At 40.7% G+C, this 21,242-nt stretch overlaps 1 protein-coding gene across 3 annotated transcripts in view; it reads left to right on the plus strand.

Moving 5' to 3' along the window:
- Positions 1 to 21,242, plus strand: part of CPQ (carboxypeptidase Q) — a 162,507-nt gene that overhangs the window by 90,366 nt on the left and 50,899 nt on the right. For all 3 annotated transcript variants that reach the window (XM_074577490.1, XM_074577488.1, XM_074577489.1), the window contains one exon: positions 10,444 to 10,555. In XM_074577490.1, coding sequence (XP_074433591.1) covers positions 10,444 to 10,555 — 112 coding nt within the window. The remainder of the gene's footprint in view (positions 1 to 10,443; positions 10,556 to 21,242) is intronic.

A 21,242-nucleotide genomic window follows, 5' to 3' on the forward strand; every position in this document is an offset into this window, starting at 1 on the left:
AAGGCTTTACTAAAGTCCAGGTAAACAACATCCAGAGCCTTTACCCTCATCACTAAGCAAGTCACCTTGTCATAGAAGATCAGGGTAGTCAAGCAGGACCTGTCTTTCATGAACCCATGCTGACTGGGCCTGATCAGCTGGTTGTCCTGCATGTGCTACGTAATGGCACTCAAAATGATCTGTTCCATAACCTTTTCAGGCACTGAGGTCAGACTGACAAAATTATAATCTCAGCAAAATTCCGGAAAAACTAGCGCAGATGTCAGGAACGTAAGATAAGGCATAGAAATAAAAAAGGGTTACAGTAACCATATGAAAGACTAGTGGAGTGTTTTAGCATGCTTCGCAATGAAATACTTTATGTAGCAGAGGAAGAAATGGCAGGAACCTGGTGTACACGTGGATTTGTGGAGTAATAAGACAGCATCAGAAGAGCCTCCGTCCTAGGCTGGAGTGGCAGTTGTGAGCACAGGCCTCTGAATCTGTGACCGTGAAAATACTTAATGATGGAGAGTGGGAAGTTTTTGCCATCACAGCAGAAAGGCATGGAGCCCACCTCCCACTATAGAGTAGCAAGGACAAGAGACATCACCAGTTCTGATAGATCATTGTGACTGTGGAAGAGGGATGATGAGGCAGTTTTGGGAGAACTGATTATGTGATCAGGACTCCACTTAGTAAATATAATGGTGAGGGGCAATGGTGTGGTAAAAGGCAGGAATTTCATTTCCATTATGTTCAGCTGGTGGTGATTAAGTAAAATTAAGTTTCTGGAGATGTAAAATTAGGAGACAGGCTTGTGAGCTGACCGTGAGCTGCAGTGAGGGCTCAGTAGAGCACATTTTAAAAAAGGCTTAGGATAAGTATTTGGAAAAATATTATCCTCACAGCAAACTTTGAAACAATTTGTCCAGAGAGGTCGTGGCATCTCCATCTTTGGAAATTTTCAAAACTCGACTGGACAAGACTGAACAATCAGATCTAAGGTGGCCCTGCTGTGAGCGAGGTGTGGAAGTTGATGAGCACCCAGAAGTCCCTTCCGACCTCTGGTGTTCTCTGATGCTCAGTGTCCGGCACCGAGACATAAAGGTTATGTTTTGCAGCCTCCTCTTTTGTAGTCCTCTGATATTATTACAGCCATCTAAGGGTTGCTTTGACTTGCTTCCATTAGTAATCTTCTTGGGGGATTTGTACAAGAAAATCTATTTTCTTGAGGATAGTTCAGAGCTGGCTACACAGGATGGCTTTCAGGACGTTTTGGGTCATCACAATGCTCTAAGGCAGTGCTAGCTAGGCACGGGGGCTGACTTAAGGGGTCCACTAGTGTTCTGGAGAGGAAAAAATAGTTTTGGAATTTTTTTGAGACAAATCTACAATTTCTACAATTTTGGAAAGTGATGCTTGCCAGTATTTCACGGTATCATAGTGTAGAAGTAGGACAGTTTTGTAAATGTTTCAGTTAAAGAAGTAGCACTAGCCATTAATGTTTATTTTAGCTGAGATTAATTTTGATATCTGATAAAAGAAATTGCAAAGATAAAACATTTGTGAATGTTGCTAGACCTGTAGTAATATGGTACAAGCATATACGTCCCTAAAGTGAAAAATATATAAATACAGAGAGTCTCTAGATTATAAAATAATCCCTTTCGTCATACACAATCATCTACTACGTGTCTAAGGGAAGTCTTCCTTCGGTAAGTGTAGAAAAAGGATTGTTTCTCCCTGCACATCAGGCCAGACACTGTTTCAGTTTTCATACGTGGGGGTTTGCAGATTCTTTGCTAATCTTTGAACTAGAAAAATAGCAGCTACAACACCAGTTTTATGCAAGGGTAGGCGACATTTTGGTGATAACCTGGTTTTGTTTAGGTGAAGTTATTAATAGGACTTTTTCCTCTTGAAACCTTTAGAGGTGGTCTGAAATGTATAAATTAAAATCCTTATTTTCAAAATACAGTATTATTAAGAGTGGTATTATTTCTGAAATGTTACAGCTCAGGAAATAGGAAATAAAAGATTCTAGGGAACTTAAATATGGAAATGCTAAGTCTTAAAATCCAACATTTCAGAAGAAATGGGTAGTCATTTCAGTATTTGGTTATCTTTTGAGTGCTCGTATAGTTTCTATGTCCCATTACCTTTACTACAATTCCCTTATCAGTAATAACTTATTTTCAGGCTACTTTTCTCCTTCACTGTCTTATATACCATAAATGATATCAGCCCGTGCTGTTTTACTCAGTGGTTTTGAGATCCACTTCAAACAGGGAGGTTTGGTTGCAATACTTTCCGAGAGCACTTTATTTTCAATCACTTTTATAAAGTAGAGATTCAGCTTTAACGAGTTTACTGTATATTCTGACACAGAGGCTCTTTGAAGGTTAATCAGCTTTTTAGCAATAATAGGGTTGGATTCTTGTGTGACTAAGTGAGTCACTTCTGTTTCATGTGCAGATCTATCATTTAATCGGAAGCCTGGAAGACTTACTACACTACATGTTAAGTAGAAAAGACAGTTTTTGTTTTAATCATTTTTTTTCTTTCTGAACTTCACTGTATCTTTAGGACTGTAAATTGGTTGAGACAGCCAGACTGATTATTTGAGAACCATTCCTAATGTGCGTGAAATCTAATAAAAGGAGCTGTACAGTGAAGTCATATTATTTGAACACCAAAGCTAAAAACTAATTTGAAGAAATATTCTTATATATACAAAATAAAATCCACTAAATGTGGTAATGTTCCTGATTTACATTCAGGGCATGATTTAATCCAATTGCAGTTTAACTGGAGGCAGTTAGTGTTTTCTTAAAGGCAAGTGCAGAAACTCACAAATCTTTTTTCACATATTTGTAGCCCAAAAGAAATATTTGGGAAAATGTCAGGGTAGGCTTTCACAAAGAGTTTTTACCAAGTAAGCATTTTTTTACAACTGAACATCTCTGATACAACTCCGTCTTGAATTTAGCTGTTGAAGTTGATGGAATTACACTCAAAAGAGTAGACCTATGTTTAAACATAAACATATTTTTTTCTGGTAATAATGAACTGCACATTTTTTAAAAACAGGAGAATTTATATTAAAATATATGTATATTATGTACGTATGTATCTAACCTTGCATGTAAATCTAATTCTAATCCCATACCATATGTTGCTGATGGGCACTCAACTTACTTGGTCAGTTTTGTCTTCCCCAAGCATTGAGATGCTGAGCTTGAAACAATGGTGGTATAGATACAAAATGCGGTATCCCTGCAAGAACTATATAACCATTTTAAATGGTTGTCTTTATTCTGTAGGGCTTGAGAAGTTTCCTTTGAGGCTCTATCCTGCTGTTGGAAGAGCTGGCTTGGATTCCAGAAAGGAAGACGATGTGTGATGCGTTTGCAGCAGTCTGTGTGCTGCTGCAGGACGTAGGATTACAACTTCTGATGTGTTTGGTTTTCGGAAGGCCTGTGATGGAAAAGACAGAGACTGATTTACAGCGTGATGCAAATAAATAACTACTGTAAATATTTTAAAACTTGAGGATTGTTGCTTTGTATAAAGGAATGGAGTTCTGCCTGGACATGAACTACCAAGTAGGAAGAGTTGATAACTGATAATTTGTCATTTTTTTTACTGTGAGTTGAAGAGAGAAAGGTTTGGGGAAGAAGGGAAGAGAATGGGCCAGGGCACAAAACCTGATTACACACTGACATTTTATTCCACTAAAATGACAGAACTTTTTCCTAAAACTGAGAAAGAGAATACAGTCTGCAGACTAAGAATTACTTTAAAAGAGGGAGATGATTGTGGACGCTAGTGTGAGCTTTGCTGAGTGGATAAGCAATAGAAAAGCATGTTGCTTGGTGTTGCCGTTTTCCAGAACATATTTGCAAGCACTGCTATGGATGATGCTAATACATCCTAAAACTGCCATGCCAGATTTACTACCCTTAATTTGCAAATCTATGTGTACGAAGACTTTATTTAATCATACTTTTGAAAGCAAGTTAAGCAAGATGGGCTTAAATTTAGTTCTGCCAGCTGTTTTATTTGCCCACTAGTTTGGTACATGATATGCTGCCTTTCTCTTTTCCCTTATTCTCATGCTGTTAACACAATGAAATGAAAAAAATCTTTAGATCCTTACAAACTGAAGCCATCTGGTCGTTCATAGTTGTCATGCTATCCAAATGGGTAGATTACTTAAAATGTAATCCCCGTGCTTAAGAGCACAGGCCTGAATTTGGTGCTGGGTTCCTCTGCCTGAGAAGCTGGGATTGAGAGTTTTTAAGAAGTTGTGGTTTAGTCAACGTCAGAAATTTTCATTGGGACTGGGGACAATAGGAAATTGTGAAGTGAAAGAGTGTTTGTGTGAGTAAAAAGAGTAATGAGTACCTGGGGAAGGAGAGAATTTATAGACATTTTTTTGATTTGATTGAATAGGGGACCCTAATTCTCATCTGGCTTCTGTTTTCCTCTAATTTTGGTCCAAACACAAATCAACTGTTTGTGCTGTTCATATGTGCAGGTTAATTATTGTACAAATATCCTATGCACTGGGAGGGGATCCATGCAGAAAACATATCCAGTCAAATAATGCAAGACCTTATTGTGGTACCTAGAGCTTAAGATGGACCCATTTAGAAGCAAACTGGAGAAAAAAGAACCACAGGAATTTTAATATAAATGCTTTTCATGAGTTTCCAGGTAATTGGGAACTGGGCTGGAACACCGTAGACCTGTGTTGCCTGAGCAAATGACTAACCTGTGACAGTATTTGGCTGAAAATGTGGATGAGCAGTTGAAAAGAACTCAAGTTGCAATCTAGAGCACTCCACTGTTTTAGCTTGAAGTTTTGGCACACAGACACGTGGGGTTTGAATGTGTCTTGACTAAAGACACTTGATCTGGTTCTGATACCCTGTTTAGTTCTTGGTCATCTCATTCTCTGTGTATGTGATACTTGTCAAGTTTTCTGTCCTCTCCATGCACGTTAAAGTGCTCCTTATCTTCCCTGTCTGCTAGAGGAAGGTGTAAGCAAAAATGCTTTTCAGTCGTTTGGATTATTAAAGTTATTACTAAGCTTTTTTAAGAGAATGTGTTGATAGCCATATTCCATCAATATAGGTCCAACTTTGTGGACCCTAACCTCCATCCATGAAGTCTTTTTCATCCATGAAGGGCAAAGATGAATGATGACTTCATTACTCTTCCATTACCATCTACCTCAGTGAGAGGAAATAACTTTGCACGCTGGTATTCACAACTTGATACAAATATTATTCTAGATTAGATTCTGTGATTGAAAATGTTACTTACAGTTCTCTTCTAATGTTTAATATTTATGATCTCTAATGTTGCGTAGAAAGAAGCCTTGGCTGGACATGAGCCAACAATGTGTGCTTGCAGCCCAGAAGGCCAATCGCATCCTGGGCTGCATCAAAAGAACCGTGGCCAGCAGGTCGAGAGAGGTGATTCTCCCCCTCTACTCTCCTCTCGTGACACCCCACCTGGAGTACTGTGTCCAGCTCTGGAGTCCTCAGCACAAGAAGGACATGGACCTGTTGGAGTGGGTCCAGAGGAGGGCTACGAAGATGACCAAAGGGCTGGAGCACCTCTGCTATGAAGACAGGCTGAGAGAGTTGGGGTTGTTCAGCCTGGAGAGGAGAAGGCTCTGGGGAGACCTTATAGCGGCCTTCCAGTACCTGAAGAGGGCCTACAGGAAAGCTGGGGAGGGGCTGTTTGCAAGGGCACGTAGCGATAGGACGAGGGGCAATGGTTTTAAACTAGAGCAGGGTGGGTTTAGATTAGACATTAGGAAGAAGTTCTTTACAATGAGGGTGGTGAGACACTGGAACAGGTTGCCCAGAGAGGTGGTGGGGGCTGCATCCCTGGAGACGTTCAAGGCCAGGCTTGATGAGGCTCTGAGCAACCTGATCTAGTTGAAGATGTCCCTGCTTACTGCAGGGGGGTTGGACTAGATGACATTTAAAGGTCCCTTCCAACCCAACACATTCTATGATTCTATGATTCTAACTAAAAATGGAATAGACTTTTCTTAAAATTCCCTCTAACCAAGCAGAAGGTAACTACCTACATTTTATTAAGTTACTGCGTGACAAATGCAGTAGACATATGTGACTACATATGGAATGAGAGATTATTTTTTAGTGGCAAAAACCATCCTGTTCTAGAAATGGATAACTTCATGATAACTCCATGCAGATGCATGGGAATGGGTGGTTCCTCTTCCTAATCTTCTTGGTTTTAAGATATGAAATATATAAATAGATATTTATATAAATATACAAAATAGAATATAAATTTCAAAATATTTCAGTAGGCTTGATTGAAATGCGGGGCATGACTTAAAGGCATCCAACAGAGGTCATAATGCTGGTGCAGAAGGAAATAGAATAAGTCATCTTCTATTTGTAATGTTTCCTGCAGTTTCCCTTCTGTTGCACAGTCTCAGGATTGTGTCTAAGTAGCATTTCTTAGCTGTGTCGCTGCAGGAAGGACAAATCTTAAGTTGCCATGTTGCATGCAAACTGTCTTATCCTAAATTTTTTTTTGCCAATTTGGCAAATGTGTATTGCTGGATTTGCACTGTCCTATACAGTTGTTTGTAGTTTCTCTGTATATTTAAACCAAATACTTATACGTACATATACATACATTGCCTTGCAATGCGTACATTCGGTTGGCATGTGCTGACATTTCTATGGGGATGTTTTGTGCAAATGTAAGTGATTAGTCTGTGTGTAGATTTGAAGCTGAGAGCCACGTAACAGGTTTGAAAGCGGTGTGGAAAATGCAATAATCATATTTACATGATAGCTTTGACTGCCTTTGTTATTGGCCCAACTGTACAGAGAATTATAATACTATTATTTTATAATATTATTTTAAATAATGTAGTGGTTTAGAGCGAATTTCAGAAATATTTCCATTCCTTGCCCAGACACGTTATATCTACTTAAAGACCAAGATAAACATAGTGGTTTTGTTATTTTATGACTGTGTCTTATTTTAAGAATGTCTATGGCTAGCTATCAGCAGGATCGTGGAAACTTTCATTTTAGCTGCTGCTGCAGAAGCATGATAGCTAAAAAACCAACTGTTCTGAAAAAACTTTCACATAGAAGTACATTGGTTGTATTTATGTAATTGCGCTTGGCATCAGTAAATTTAAGTAGAAGTTCATCCATAAAATTATCTAACTTTCTCAATCCATTTGAACCTTGATCTGGTTTGGTGTAATGTTCTGGAGCTGGTAACGATGCTTTGTGATTGGAGTCTGTAACCCCAAGTGGGATTACACCACCTTCTTCTGATTCAGAATTTCCTGCTGTTGCAATATGTGTTGTTTCACAGAAAGGAGGAGTAATTCCCTCTCAGATGCTCATGTGGAGATTGCTGCCAGGGAACAGCATTAGTGAAGTATTCTTTCACTGCCAAAGACAAAGCGTTGTTTCTATCATAAGCTTGGTTCTCAATGTGAGTTTACAAACTTCTAAATAATTCACTTGAGCTTGAAGCTCTCTTTCCCAGGAAAGTGAGTAGTTACCTTCTTAAAATAAATTTTTGCTTTAAGAACAAACAAAGCACATGGCGATTTTGAAGTTGTGGAATAGACAAAATTTACACTGCAGACAGTTGTGCTTTCACTCAGAGCCTTTTCTGTGTCTGTTTGTTTTTGTTTTTTTGTTTTTTTTTTTTAATTTGTTGTTTGCAAATTCTGTGTTGAGTGGACAGTAATGAGTCTTCATTAGTCGACCGCAAAGTGTGGTGGTGTTTGAGCCCTGTCCTCCCTGGGCAGGTTGCAGTGGGGCTGCACGTGCATCCCAAGCTCTCAAAGCAGGATCATTGATGCTTTGCCTGCACCGCCTGCAAGAGTGTCTGCACGGGTGTGTCTGCTCAGTTCTCCCTTATAAGAAAACAAAAAGAGCAAGGAGTACAGCAGTGAGCACTTCTTTTCCGCTCTTGTTCCCAAAAGGTTTCTACCTCCAAAGCTGGCATGGCTTTTCTTAGATTATCTGGTTTCAAGGTACGTTGCTATTGTAGCAGAGGGCTGCTGCAGATTAAGTACTTCTACTGCAGGGCAGCATCCCCGGAAAACATGCTGTTTGCAGTCTTTCACGCTGGGCTTGGGAGGATCATGACATTAAATTGCAGGAATACCTCCTGAGTAAACCTGAGGCTTTTACAGAGGGGCCTGCCATCCACATTTAAGTGCTGTTGAAGGAGGGGACGTTTTGGAATAAAGACTGCAGCATGTCTGTCTTCTACCAAGAAAATCAGCTGGTGCTGGAAAGCAAGCACATGTTTAGTTAAGGCTGGGTAAGGCTGGGTACCTCCCCCCAAAAGAGAGTTGAAACATCTGAGAAGGAAAGAGTGAGCTGCTCTTCAGATTTTGATCACAAGCTTTTCCAGCTTCTAAAGCATGATGCTTCTGTTATTTATAATGCACACATTTATAAACATTTCATAGTGCATTTTCTAAATGTAAAGAGTTTTGGTGCATGCTGGTCGGACATATGGCAATACAATATATATGACTAGTAATTTGTCTTGGCCCTTGTTTAATGCAAAGGGGCCTTTTAGTTATGCTATATCACAGAATCACAGAGTCTTCATGGTTGGAAAGGACCCTTAAGATCATCAAGTCCAACCAAACAACCTACAATCTCTGCCACTAGAGCATGCCCTGAAGTGACAAATCTACACGTTTCTTAAATACCTCCAGGGATGGTGACTCAACCACCTCCCTGGGCAGGCTGTTCCAGGGCCTGACCACTCTTTCAGTAAAGTAATTCTTCCTAATATCTAATCTAAACCTCCCCTGCCGCAACTTCGGACCATTTCCTCTGGTCCTGTCATTATTCACCTGGGAGAAGAGGCCAACACCTACCTCTCTGCAACCTCCTTTCAGGTAGTTGTTGAGGGCAATGAGGTCTCCCCTCAGCCTCCTCTTCTCCAAGCTAAACATGCCCAGCTCCCTCAGCCTCTCCTCATATGACCTGGTCTCCAGACCCCTCACCAGCCTGGTAGCTCTCCTATGAATTCATATTTGCTGCACTCCATTGCCATGATCTGTTTGTGTGCTATTTTTAGTAATCGGTGGAAACTTACTAAGATTTCTCTCATGTGAAGTGGAAAATAGAGGTTTTCATGGTTGGACCCCAAGTTAGTTCCTTGCAATGTTAGCTGCACACTCGATAACAGGAAAAACTCATTGTGTTCTCATTATCAGTGCTAGAGTAGTTGTCCTGCATATATGAAAGCTGAGATGATATGCTAGGAGAGCCTCATCCCTTAGGGAGAAGAAGGTGGGAGGAGGAACAAGTATTTTTCACCTCATTCTAGAGCCCATAACTCTGAGAGCTGACTGACATCAGCTGACTGGGGAGTTGGAAGCATCCCTTCGCGTATGGCCGGTTCTGGGCAGCACACAGACAGAAGCTACGTGGTCTTCTGCAGTTTTTCCTCAGTGCTGAGTTATCATAGGTTGGATGCTTCCACTTCCACCCTATCTCAAGGGCACTTTTTCCTGGTACCAGTTCTTCAAAGACTCCTGGAGCACTGTAGTGGCTCCCTACTCTTGTTTTTGACCGATTGCATCATTGTACCACACTGCCTGCTCAGAGTTCTTGTCCCTCCTTGACATCTCCATTGCAATCACAGATCCAGCAGCCCTTCAGCTTCAGGTCCAGTTAGGGAACGGTCTCGCTTCTGGTATTGGTCTGATGCTGCTTGACAGCATTTGAAGAGTTCAGATCTGAAAGCGGGTGTTTCTGGAGAAATGTATACTGCTATACTCCACTGTAGCCATAAAGCTTTCTTTGCTGAAAACCCATCTGGGACTTACTACCCCGTAGTTTTTAATTTAAAATATCCTTATGACTAATGGAACTATAAAATATCTTGTCATTGTTGTAGCACGTAGGGGATCCAGTAATAAATCAGAGGTCCTCTGTGGCAAGTACCATAGATATATAATAAACCAACAGTGTCTGGGAACACTTCAGTCTAAGTTTATATTTCTTACTTATGCACCCAGAAATAGGGTTAATCAAATTTCATGCCTAAGGGCTTAAATAGCCATAACATGAAAGAAGTTTTCACCATTCTGCAATGTAGTAGTCCTGTATCTCTGGAAAGTGTGCACTTTGTTAATGTACGAGACAAAACCTTTCATTTACACATTCCTTACAGTATATCTACTTTGATTCATGCAGTGGTTTGAAGCAGTAGGATGCATTTGGTTGTCCCAGATTTATATTCAGTGACTAGAGAACGAGAGTTTTATTTGAAATATTTCCTTTCTCCTGCTCTAAACTACAAAGCCAAATTTATGAAAAAATTATTAAAGTGCTTAAATGCTGAACTGACTTTTCTGATTTGGTGTTTTCATGTAGATATGTTTTCTCATAATTGCTTTTCCAGATTGTATTGGTCAGTGGACATCTGGACAGCTGGGATGTTGGGCAGGGAGCTATGGATGACGGTGGTGGAGCATTTATATCATGGGAAGCATTATCACTCATTAAGGATCTGGGTAAATATTTAATTTTAAAGCATTTTAAATTAAATCAAAATATTTTTAATGCATTACATTTGCAGAACGTTTTGCATGTTGCCTAAACTGGATTTTCTACTTTATCCTTTCCTCTGAGCACAAATATTCATACTTAGTATAAATATTTTGCAAATTTGTCTGTTAAACTCTTCCTTTCCTCACAGGGATCATCCAAAAGCAACACATCAGTCAATGATCTAGAAAGTACTTTGAGCTTGCATGGTCACCATCATCACAGAATGAAAGTTCAGTATAAGATATAATATCTAGGTAACTTAGAAGGAAGTCACTCCTTTTCATTTTTTCTTAATGAGTTCCTCCCTGTTAATGAAGATAAATCTTCATGAAATCACAGATAGCCTCTGATATTCTTCTCTAACTCTTAAGCAGACATTTTAATCAAACATGTTCCTAAATCTTTCACTGTCCTACATGTTGCTTGTACAGCAGCTACTCAGTTAATTTTTAATTCCCAGCCCGTTACCTCTCTCTTGATAATTTCTCAAGACAATTTTGTCTAAGTCTTTCTCAAGAACATGTAACTAGGACTGGATACAGGCAATGATCTTGCCTCTGGTCTTTTTCCTTTCATCTACGTGTAAAGTTATTCAGTAAAACTGACTCAAAGTTTCACAGAAGTTTGCATTTCCAATGTATGTATTTCAATTGCTTTGTTTTCTTCCTTGAATGCTCTTCCTAAATAAATTTGTATCCTGCCTGGACTTGTTCCACTGAATATTGATAGATACATCTATACCATCAAGCTACTGTGTTCTCAGCTTTGCACTTGAGGGCAGGTTTCCTGGTTACGCTGCTTTTCTGTTGCTGTGTGCTTGGGCTCTGCTTCGCGTTGTGACAGCTGATTTCCTTGGCAATGTAATCCAGGTCAGAGGAAGCACACCCTTGAGTCTCGTCACTACGAGAATACAGTTCTGTCAAATTTGGTTTAACAATGGTGTCCTGTCCAATGTTGTGGGCTCATCTGGCTCATCGAGTAACATTTGACACTGAGGCCTTGCACACCATAATATCCTGCTACAATAGGTTTGTGGGATGCAGAGCCACCTTCCCTTTCCAGAGATCACTTCTTTGAATCTCTTTTGGTAATCAGCAGGATGACAAGCTGAGTGGGTTCTGGAGTTTGGTCTGTAGATCAGCTGGACATTTCCGAAGTTGGTATTGCAGTACACAGGCTGTCAGCCCTCACTTGCTCATTTCCCTCCTCCAGAATTTCTGCTCAGCAGAAGTGCGAGTTGAACTAAATGCCCATGTCATCAGTGGTAAATTTAGATAAAGAAGGAGAGAAAAAGGAAAAGGCAGCTTCTAGCCTGGATATGTCTGTTGCAGTGTGGACTTGCTCAGCCTACTGTCTCCTGGCTTGCATAGCTCCCCTGTGTGGGATCTGAAAGGCCAGTTTCGTCTACTCATGGTCTTCATCTGACCTGTGGGTAGAAGTGGGCTGCAGACAGCATGTTATTGTAGAAGGGCATGCTCTATGTATGCCTACATAGGGTGTGTTTGGTGGGAGAGGTGGTCCGCAAGGTAAGATGAGGTAGAGTTGCTGTACATGCAAGAGGGAGCTGTGGTTGCATAGTCATCCACCTGTGTTCTCCAGACACCCAGCCAGTTTGGTTGAGTGTCCTGCTGTTCCCAGTCTGATGCAGCCTGATCTGATTTCTAGTCTCCAAACTGCAAATTCCAGTCTTACTGCTTGATCTGTAGTATTTTGCTGGTTTTACTTCCATATGGGCTTTTGTCACTATGCCCCTGAAAACTAGTTCAAAACAGACTTCTTAGATTGTCAAGTTGAAAGCTAAGGATGCTTTTCCCCCTTAATCAGATGGAATCTATTTTTCTTCATCATTCCCATTTTCCAGAACTGTAACCTGTGGTCAAGAGGAATGCACCATGTGTTCATTAAAAACTAAAATCAGCTGCCGCTCCTGCTCTTAGCTCTGGCAGAGTTTAAATAAGAAACTAGCCTTCTCTGCTTCCGATCAGAAGGGTTTGTGCACTTGAACAATCTCACTGTTTCTTGAAGAGCTCTTTGTAGACAAGCTCTGTTATGTGATTAGCCACTCTCATATTTCAGTGGTGAACATCAGACATCCCTGTGAATTCCTGTTCCTTTATTTTGCATTATTTGAACCTCTTATCTCTCATTTTCCCAGCCTCGGAATGATTGGAATATCAGTCTGTGACCAAAACCAAAGTGGATCTGTTTTAATTTTTGCTCTTTTAAAAGTAAACTAAGGAAGATTCCTCTACAGAAGAATCCAGGCCTACTCCTTCTTTTAGTGTTTTTTAATCTTTCTTTTATGGTTCTTGGAAAATTGTCCGTCCTCTCTCTACCTTCAGGAAAAAAAAAACAATTATGCTTCTGTGTTTGCTGACTCTATTCCGTTCAGAATAAACTGTTTTGTGTCTTTTAAGGGCGAATTCATGGTGACATTGTGTAATTCTTATTCATAGGGTTTCCCTTCATGCATGACTGAAATGCATCACTCTCTGCTTGTTCAAATATTTGATTTCCTCTGGTAGTAGCCTGTGTGTTTGCTGTACAACCTGTGGTGAAATGCTGTTTTCTCAGCTGGGAGAATGCCGAGCCTTTGCTGATGCCCTCTGTTCTGGCCAGCTGTTGTGTTAAGCTCTTCTTCTTCTACCAGTCTTCTGCAGGGACGTAAGGCTGGGAGAGGACTTCTGGGTCATCACATCTAACCTGTAGATAACCATGTGGGATAGGGCCTTTCATAAACTGTCTTCCATAGCAGATTGGTTAATGCAGATTTTGTATCTTATGATGCACGTAGAATCTGACAAAAAGGAAAGCAAAATAGCAGATGTGCAGATTGTGTGAGAAACAAATTAATGAGTTTTATTTATTTTCAGTGAGCATTATATTTTGGACTGTGGAGACGTGGTTTAATATCCTTTTGGACCCTGATAAATTTAGTCTCAGACTAGTCCACCAAGTGCATTTGGCATGGTGATAAGACAACTAAACTGGCTTGTCTGTATGCACGTGTAGATTTATTTTACTGTTTACTGGGAGTCTTCAAGCCATGGTCCATTGCGTAGCCATAAAAACTGTGTTTGCGTATGGTATAACTGATCTGTCAGATACTGAGATATCAGCTTAAAGCTGAAGTGAGCATTCTGAAATATGAATTTTTGAATATGAGATTTGTAACATATATAATGAGGACAACTGCCACTACTTCTGCCATGGTCCATTGGTTCCATAAAAGCGAGATATTACTACGCTATTTAAGCAGGTTTTTTCAGTGATGATCTAATAACACTTTGTCATGACATCACTGTGACCCTTGGATGTGGCTTGGATGGGTCCACCTTGGATGGCGGACACAAGTTATGCCGGTTCATTAGGATTTTGATAATTCCATGTATTACCTGAAGAATGATTATAGTTTAAATACGGTTCTGTACTTTCAACATAACCCCCTTCCCAAGCCATTTAATAGCTAGTGGCTTGGGGCCAAATACATGAATTTATTAAAAAATCATTAAAATTATAGTTTAACTTATGTTTTATATTTTATATATATATAAGCATAGGTTACCTTTTATTTTAAGCAGTGCAGATTTTCTTGCCTCAAGTAAAATTTTTTAACAGTTTTTGCTTTTATTTCTAAATAAAGCAGTTACTTAATGTGTTAGGGTTTATATTTCCTAAATCTTCAGTGTTGGCTTTTTTTTTAAATTGATCTGACAGATCTGTACCATGTTTTTGTAGCTTTCCAGACACCATAATAGTTACACGTTCCCTATAAGGACACATAACAATAGCACAGTCTCAAGTAGTTTTACACAGAGTCTTCAGCACTTCAGCCTTTTGGTAGGACTTTTTCCATTTCACTTTTTGACTTCACATGGATGGTGTTTCTTTTTGAGAGAAAGGAAGCTACAGGAAGGCCAGACTGAACTGAAATAATTCCATAGTATATTACCGGAGAGTGGAATAAAAAGATTTAATTCATGTAGAATCCCACATATACATTTCAAAAGAGTAGTACCTAAAAAACATAGGGCCAGATTGCGAACTACTCTAGTTTTTGAAGACTGTTTAGACCTATAATGATTCAGTTAGACCTGGAAAGTAGAAAAGCTAAAAAGTGGAAAGTCTGAAGTTTGTCTGGATGCTTTGCTTCTAATAGCTGTAATGTCTCCCTGCCTATCTCCCCCATCGGGGTGACGGGAAGGGGTAGCTGCTAGTGGTGCCATTCCCTCTCCTTCTCCAGGGAGGAAGCACAGGCAGCAAATTCAGAGCAAACACCGACTTTTAGATGGTTATATTTCAGCATGGTGAATCTTCCTCCACATGGCTTTTCCACCACCACCCTGTGCAGAAAACTGAACCCCATCTCATCTCCTCTGTGCGGCTGCAGTTTCACTCTGGAAACATCCCCTTCAGCAACTAATAGTTCAAGGTCAGCACCGGCTTGTGCACCTGTTGGTACCCACAGTGGTTGTAGACATCTCTGGACCTGAGTGAACAGAAGTGTTTTCCTTTGTGCACCCGTATCAGCTTCTCCATATCAACTCTACTCTTATGATTGCTTGTTTTTCTAGAAGCTAATTTCAGAAAAATTCACCAACTAGTGGCCGCATTGACAAATGTTATCCAAAGAGGTCTTTTCTCCCAGTTAACGGTGAAGTTTAATGAAGCACGAAGGAAAGAAAAACAGTATTTTTTTCCTGGAACTCTTGAAGCTTATATATGCTGCTGATCGGCATGATCTGTGGTGAGCTACTTTATGGCTTAATGTGCTTAAAAAGCGAAGAACTGGAAGTGTTGCCACAGAAGTTGTTTATGTGAAGAAAGATGAAAATTTCAGCCAGTTATCGCTCCTCATTCCATTTTCTCAGAATAAAGACATCTTTAGAGGGGCTGAGGCAGTTCATGAGCTGGTCTGAACTGGTCAACTCCCTTTCCTTGAGCAGAGCTGGGGCTGTTGCTATTAGCTGGGGATTTCTGATGCTGAAGAAACTACCCTTCATAACTGCAGGCGGGGTGTCGGAGGCAGAAAGCTTGTGCAATGCGCAGTTTGCCTGCAGCAGTGTCTGGCAGCTGCCGCCCTCCCCAGCCCTCTGCGGTTTTTAACCTTTTGATCAATTTTAACTAAATTTGATAGAGGCATAGAGATATTTAGAATATGTTCTTTGCAAATGGGTGATTGAGGAGAGATGGGCGAGTGCATTTACGTCCCAACTGAAGGACAAGCAGGAAGAAACTCCACTTTTATCCTTTCCCTCTGATGATGAACGCCTGGTTAACCAGCACACGTGTAGCTTTGGTGTAAGCATCAAATCCTCTTCCCTGTTAATCTGTCTGCAAACTCTGTGCGATAGGTAGCAAATATTGTTACAGCGGTAGTGAAAGCTTTGTTCGGGGTAATTTAGAGATGATGGGAAGGCGTTGGGGTATGTTATAGGGAAGAAGGGATGAGGGGTTCCCGTCTTTAAGCCAAGGGAATCCATGGGGCGTTGCATGAGCTGTGATGTGGTGTGAGGGCATTTGGAAGCTGTAGGAGAGGCAGCACCCAAGCAAATGGGGGTTTTCTAGTTTTCCACAATTAGCAGTGTTGCTAATTAGAGTCTAGAAACCTCAAACCCAACTTGTTTTCAGGTTGCACTTATAATTCTCCAGTTTCACATTTGTTAGTTTGAGTGCAAAAAAGGTGTCTCTGCAGATGGCCAGTTCCATTTAGCTCAGCATTTTCGTGTTGGTCTGGTTAATGTGCTGGTGTCATTTGAAACACAGTTTCTCTTGTCCCCGTGTCACATGAGGTTTACAAAAGTACCTGCCTTTCCAGGTGAGCTGAAAGCCTAGTTAAGCAGCTATTCATAAAAAAATCACCACATAATTACCCCAGATTTATTTCGGTGCCATATTTTGCCTTTAGTTGGCTATACAGGTTGGACAGACAGCCTGTGGGACTCGATCCTGCTCTGGATGTTGGTTGCCAGTTTCTGTGAAGGGGGTATTTGTGTTCCTCTCCCACCATTCCAAGCCTCCTGCTGCCGCTGTGCTGGTCTTTCTCAAGGCTAATACTTGTGTACAATCTATTTGAGCAAGAAGCAGGTAGTACGTATCCGATGATTTCAGAGCTTTAGCCAGTGCTGCCTCTTTGCTCCCAATCCATCGGTGTTCCTGCACCGCTTGGCCGAGGGACATTTCCCAGTCAAGGCCACAGGCGCTTTTGCCCTGCTCCCACCCCAGGGAGTGCCCTGCCAAAGCCACCTCCTGCTCCACCGCTAGAAACGTGGTACTTTTATCCTTAAAAAGAGCTTGAGGGAACTAAATAGCTACCATAACAGAGAAAGGTCTTTAGAAGGTGGTCCTATGGCAGTGTCAGCTTTCCAAGCGTAGTATTTTAAGGCTCCTGACTGCAGCAGAGAGCCCACTGGAGTTAGAGATGCAGTCAGTTTTGATGGATGAATTTCACTGCTTGCTTCTGAAAAACTTCAGGCATGGTAACTGTTGTGTATCTTTTTAATTAAAACAGCTGGAGCCTTTTGAGAAGAGAAGCTGATGGGGTCTGCTGGTTGACACTACAGTCTAGTTTATTCTCATAATGTCACCTCTGCTAGCACAGGAGGAATCAAATAGTCAACACGTCCTTTGTTCAGGTCCCAGGTTTCTTTTAGCAACATTTATCCACCAGTTCTCTCTCCTTGTTCAGAAATGTGTTTTCTACCTTTCCCTGGCTGTGTTTGGGTTTTGCTTGCTTCACCACTAGTCAACTCTTGGTGCCCTGCCAAGCCCAGAGGTTCACGTGCATCCACCAGCTACTCCCTGCTCTGTGTGTTTACGGGATCATCTTTACAAGAAGCCCAATGTCTGTGCTGTGAATTTGCCAAATCACAAACTTACCCTCTTTCCCTTCAACTGCTTCAACTGCAGCAGTGTAAGGCATTGCCAGTTATTGCTATCTGAACTCCTGCCTGTGTTGAGGTAGTCGGTATGGACTTCAGGAAAGGCTGCACTCCAAAGACCACTATAGTGATGGATTGTGGTACAGAGTAAACATTTCCCCGCTTCTGCTGTTGTCTCATGCACTGAGCTCATGTTCAGTCATGTCTGTGTGCCACAAGAGACCAGGAAGTCTCCTGCTCAGCCAGTGTCTCCAAGCGCTTCTGGGAACCCTGGGTCTTCCATGTAAAAAAATATTTGCTCTGGGGAGCTGCCAGAGCCAACGAATACCAGGAGTTAAGTAGATGAACGGGCACATTTTCCTCTTCCGCACCCAGGGCAGGATGCCTGATGCCATTGCTGCTAGAGCAGCCTGATGAAGGAAGGATGATTGTTGACAAAGCCTAATCCCAGCCATCACACCTTTTACACGGCTTTCCTACATTCCTAGACGATGATCTCTATGCACACGAGGAAGGGAGAAATGTGTGGTGATAGGTGCTGTGTGTACTTCCGCGTCTTTGCCGGCATTATAGGGAAATGGAATTTCACGAGTAAACTTTCCTATAGATGTAGACATGGATCTGGTACAACCAAATCTCTGTTTCGTAGGATAAAGGCACAGAAAACTATAGAAATGTTTTTAAAACAATGCACGTAAGAATTTTAAGGTGCTACCTGAATTACATTTTATGTAACTCATAAGGAGTTGATTAGACAGTTCTTTTCCCCTTAAAACTTATTTAAAATTGAAACTGTAACTCTCATCTGAATTATACCCATGACTAATGAGACTGGAAAACCGTAAGACAGATTTTTATGCAGTTCACTGTAGTCTTTGTATGATGTTAAATTTCTCAAGTCCAAATTCACTGGCTAATATATGAGGACTAAAGATATGTTTTATTAAAAAAATGATCACTGGAGTCATTCCTTTTCTGCTAGTTTAATTGAAGTCATATAACTGCAATTTCAACCTACTTGACAAAAATTTTGTTATATGTTTTTTCTGAATTTCCTATAGCTGTGGTGGCGTGGTTGTTTGCTGTCTGGGAGATAATGTTGTGAAACATGATTAAATGACTGCATTTACTGTAGGGGTTTTCTTATTTTATTAATTAAATATGCCTGATACTAGCTCCTTGTTCTTACATTCTTTCAACTTCACCAAAGTTGCATATTTTATTCTGAAAATCACCTTTTACAAATCTATTAAATCTACTTGGTATGAAATATCTGTGTATGCTATTACACTTCAACTGCATTTATTCCTTTATTTCAACATTTGGTTGAATGCATATTTGGCAAATGCTTAAATCTTCAATTTCTATAGCAGGTTGGCATAGCAGAGGGGTGACTGCAGGCATACAGAATTGTTACTCCGGTGGTAAATTTAGGCATGCAGCCCTCCATACCCATGTTGCTTTTTGTTCTGTGGACTGCTGCTTCTCTGCAAGCTTTAATTTACCCAAGAGATTCAAGATAAAATGTGTGCTTTGTTTATCTATAAAAACATTAAAAAAACCTGGCAACAGAGGCTATTGTGATTTTTGTTGAAATCTGTAATGTGGCCGACATGGTGAAATGCTGAAATCCTTCCCAGATGAAGTCAGGGGCATCTTGTCATTACTGTCCATTTTTTAAAGGTATATATTTTCAATATGGGGAGACAAGTGTGGCTGGTGCATTTTGTGACTCATCAACTCTGAAGACAGTCTAACAGACTTGGGTTTTTTCTGATCCAAAGAGCAGGGCAGGAGAGGCAGAAGGCAGAGCCACCACTCGGTAAGGTCAAACCATGGTTGATGTTTATGATACAAGAGACTGAGGGAGTCAGTCTGCATTGACTTTTCTGCTCCACAATTTGATGAAATGTCCAAATACCTTTGAGGAAGACAGTTTTCCTGAAGAGGAATAAGGTACTTTTTAAAGGTGGACATTGTCTTCTTCCTTTTGCGGGACTTGGAGAACGTGGCAACAGGATCAGAGCAGGGCAGGAGGTGGAGGAGTGCTCTGCTGAGGGGTCCTTTGCTGTTTTACACGTAACCAAGCAAGTAGCGTGTTTCCTTTTCTTTTTTTTTTTTTGTAGACATGACTTATATTGACTTCACAACCCTACACTAACTGATTCTTTCTTTAAAACCCCATGTGCAGAAGAGCATGTTTGTCAGCGCTTCTCGTCTGAGCTCTCCCTGAGCTGGGTGGCAAGGAGGTGGCACCCAGAGAAACCCTGGCTCTGGCAGCGTTGCTGCCTGGCTTGATTGCAGCCCATCAGACCAAGTTCTGAGCTGCGCTTCCCTCTTCTTCCCCCATCTTCCCAGTCAAAAAGCTTAATCGGTGTTATTTTTAGCTACTAGACAGGCAAATCATTCACAGCTTTCCCCTCCACTCTTGTATATACAACTCCTTCCTTGACATTTCCTCTCGGATATTCCACAGCTTTCTTAAAATAAAGCTACCTAAAACCTCTGACATTTCCCACCTCCACTCTTCTGTAAATCTGCCCTTCCTATTCTCCCATAAACTCATCAGCCTCCCTAAAACCAGAAAAAAACCCAATTGCTGCAGTGCCCAGCTTCGCTCCTGCCTCTGCTTATTTTTCCCACTCTCCGGCCCCTGTCTTGCCTGTTTTCCATCGTCTTCTTCCTGCAATCCCATGTCTCTTCTCCAGGAGACCTCATTCTCTTTACTCCGGACCTTCAAGACTTACAGGATTACTTGCTTCCCAGCACTATCTTACCCGAGGACCTCATCCTCAGTGCTGCAAACAGAACTGCTATCAACAACGAAAAATCAAGCAGATTGCATTGCATTAGACTGTTTTAAGAAGAAAAGAAGTTTCCCAAGCAAAGAGCTGTTCCCTTGTCTAATTTGAGCTTCACTAGCGAATTACAAATATATCATAGTCAGGGTTTAACTAATACTAGAAGTATTATAACGGTTGGACTTGATGATCTTAAAGGTCTTTTCCAACCTAAAACATTCTTTGCTGAAAAGTTGTTTTTTCTTAAGGTGTGCTTTGTCTTTTTGAAGCTTGTAAATTTTAATAGCTTTAAGATTGTCTCTGTTAAATTGTGTTTTTTCACTCAAAGCAAAAATATTTCTTTTTAAATAAATGTCTAACTAGACAGACACTATTATGCACAAATAGTGAGACTAGTTGTCTGAATCATGGAGGATTGTATTTCTAATAACAAAATGAAAGCCAAAATCCTGTTGTTTTAGAATGGAAACTTCTTGGTCTCCAGAGGAAAAAATCTGGACATCCTCAATTAATTGCATTATTACTGTAGTTTATTGTTATATGTGTATTCTTCGAAATTAGCCAGAGAAACAGGATACTAAGGGGAAGAGCTTTTTTCTAAAACAGAGCTTGCCCATGGTGCAGAATACAGAAATTGGGTAATAGTCTGTAAAATATCTGGGAATATTGAAATCTTCCTGTCTTTTATTTCAAAAGCTATCAGAACCCTGTCAGCAAAGCAATATAATTGGGTAGCAAATGTTAGGAATTTATGCATACTCAGCTGATTGGGACTTGAGTTTATTGGGACCTCCAGCAGACGCCAAAACTACAAAGTGTGGGCTTTTACTCTGGAAATACTATGGAAGACTGCAACACCCAAACTGTGCACAGTCTATTACAAAGAAAGAAAAGGGATTAAAAAGTTATAGTGGGTTGGTGAAAGTGACCTTATTTGATAGTTCGCTTGAGGTCTAGACGAGAATAGG

Source organism: Larus michahellis, chromosome 2 (assembly GCF_964199755.1).
Source record: "Larus michahellis chromosome 2, bLarMic1.1, whole genome shotgun sequence".
Classification (NCBI taxonomy): domain Eukaryota; kingdom Metazoa; phylum Chordata; class Aves; order Charadriiformes; family Laridae; genus Larus; species Larus michahellis.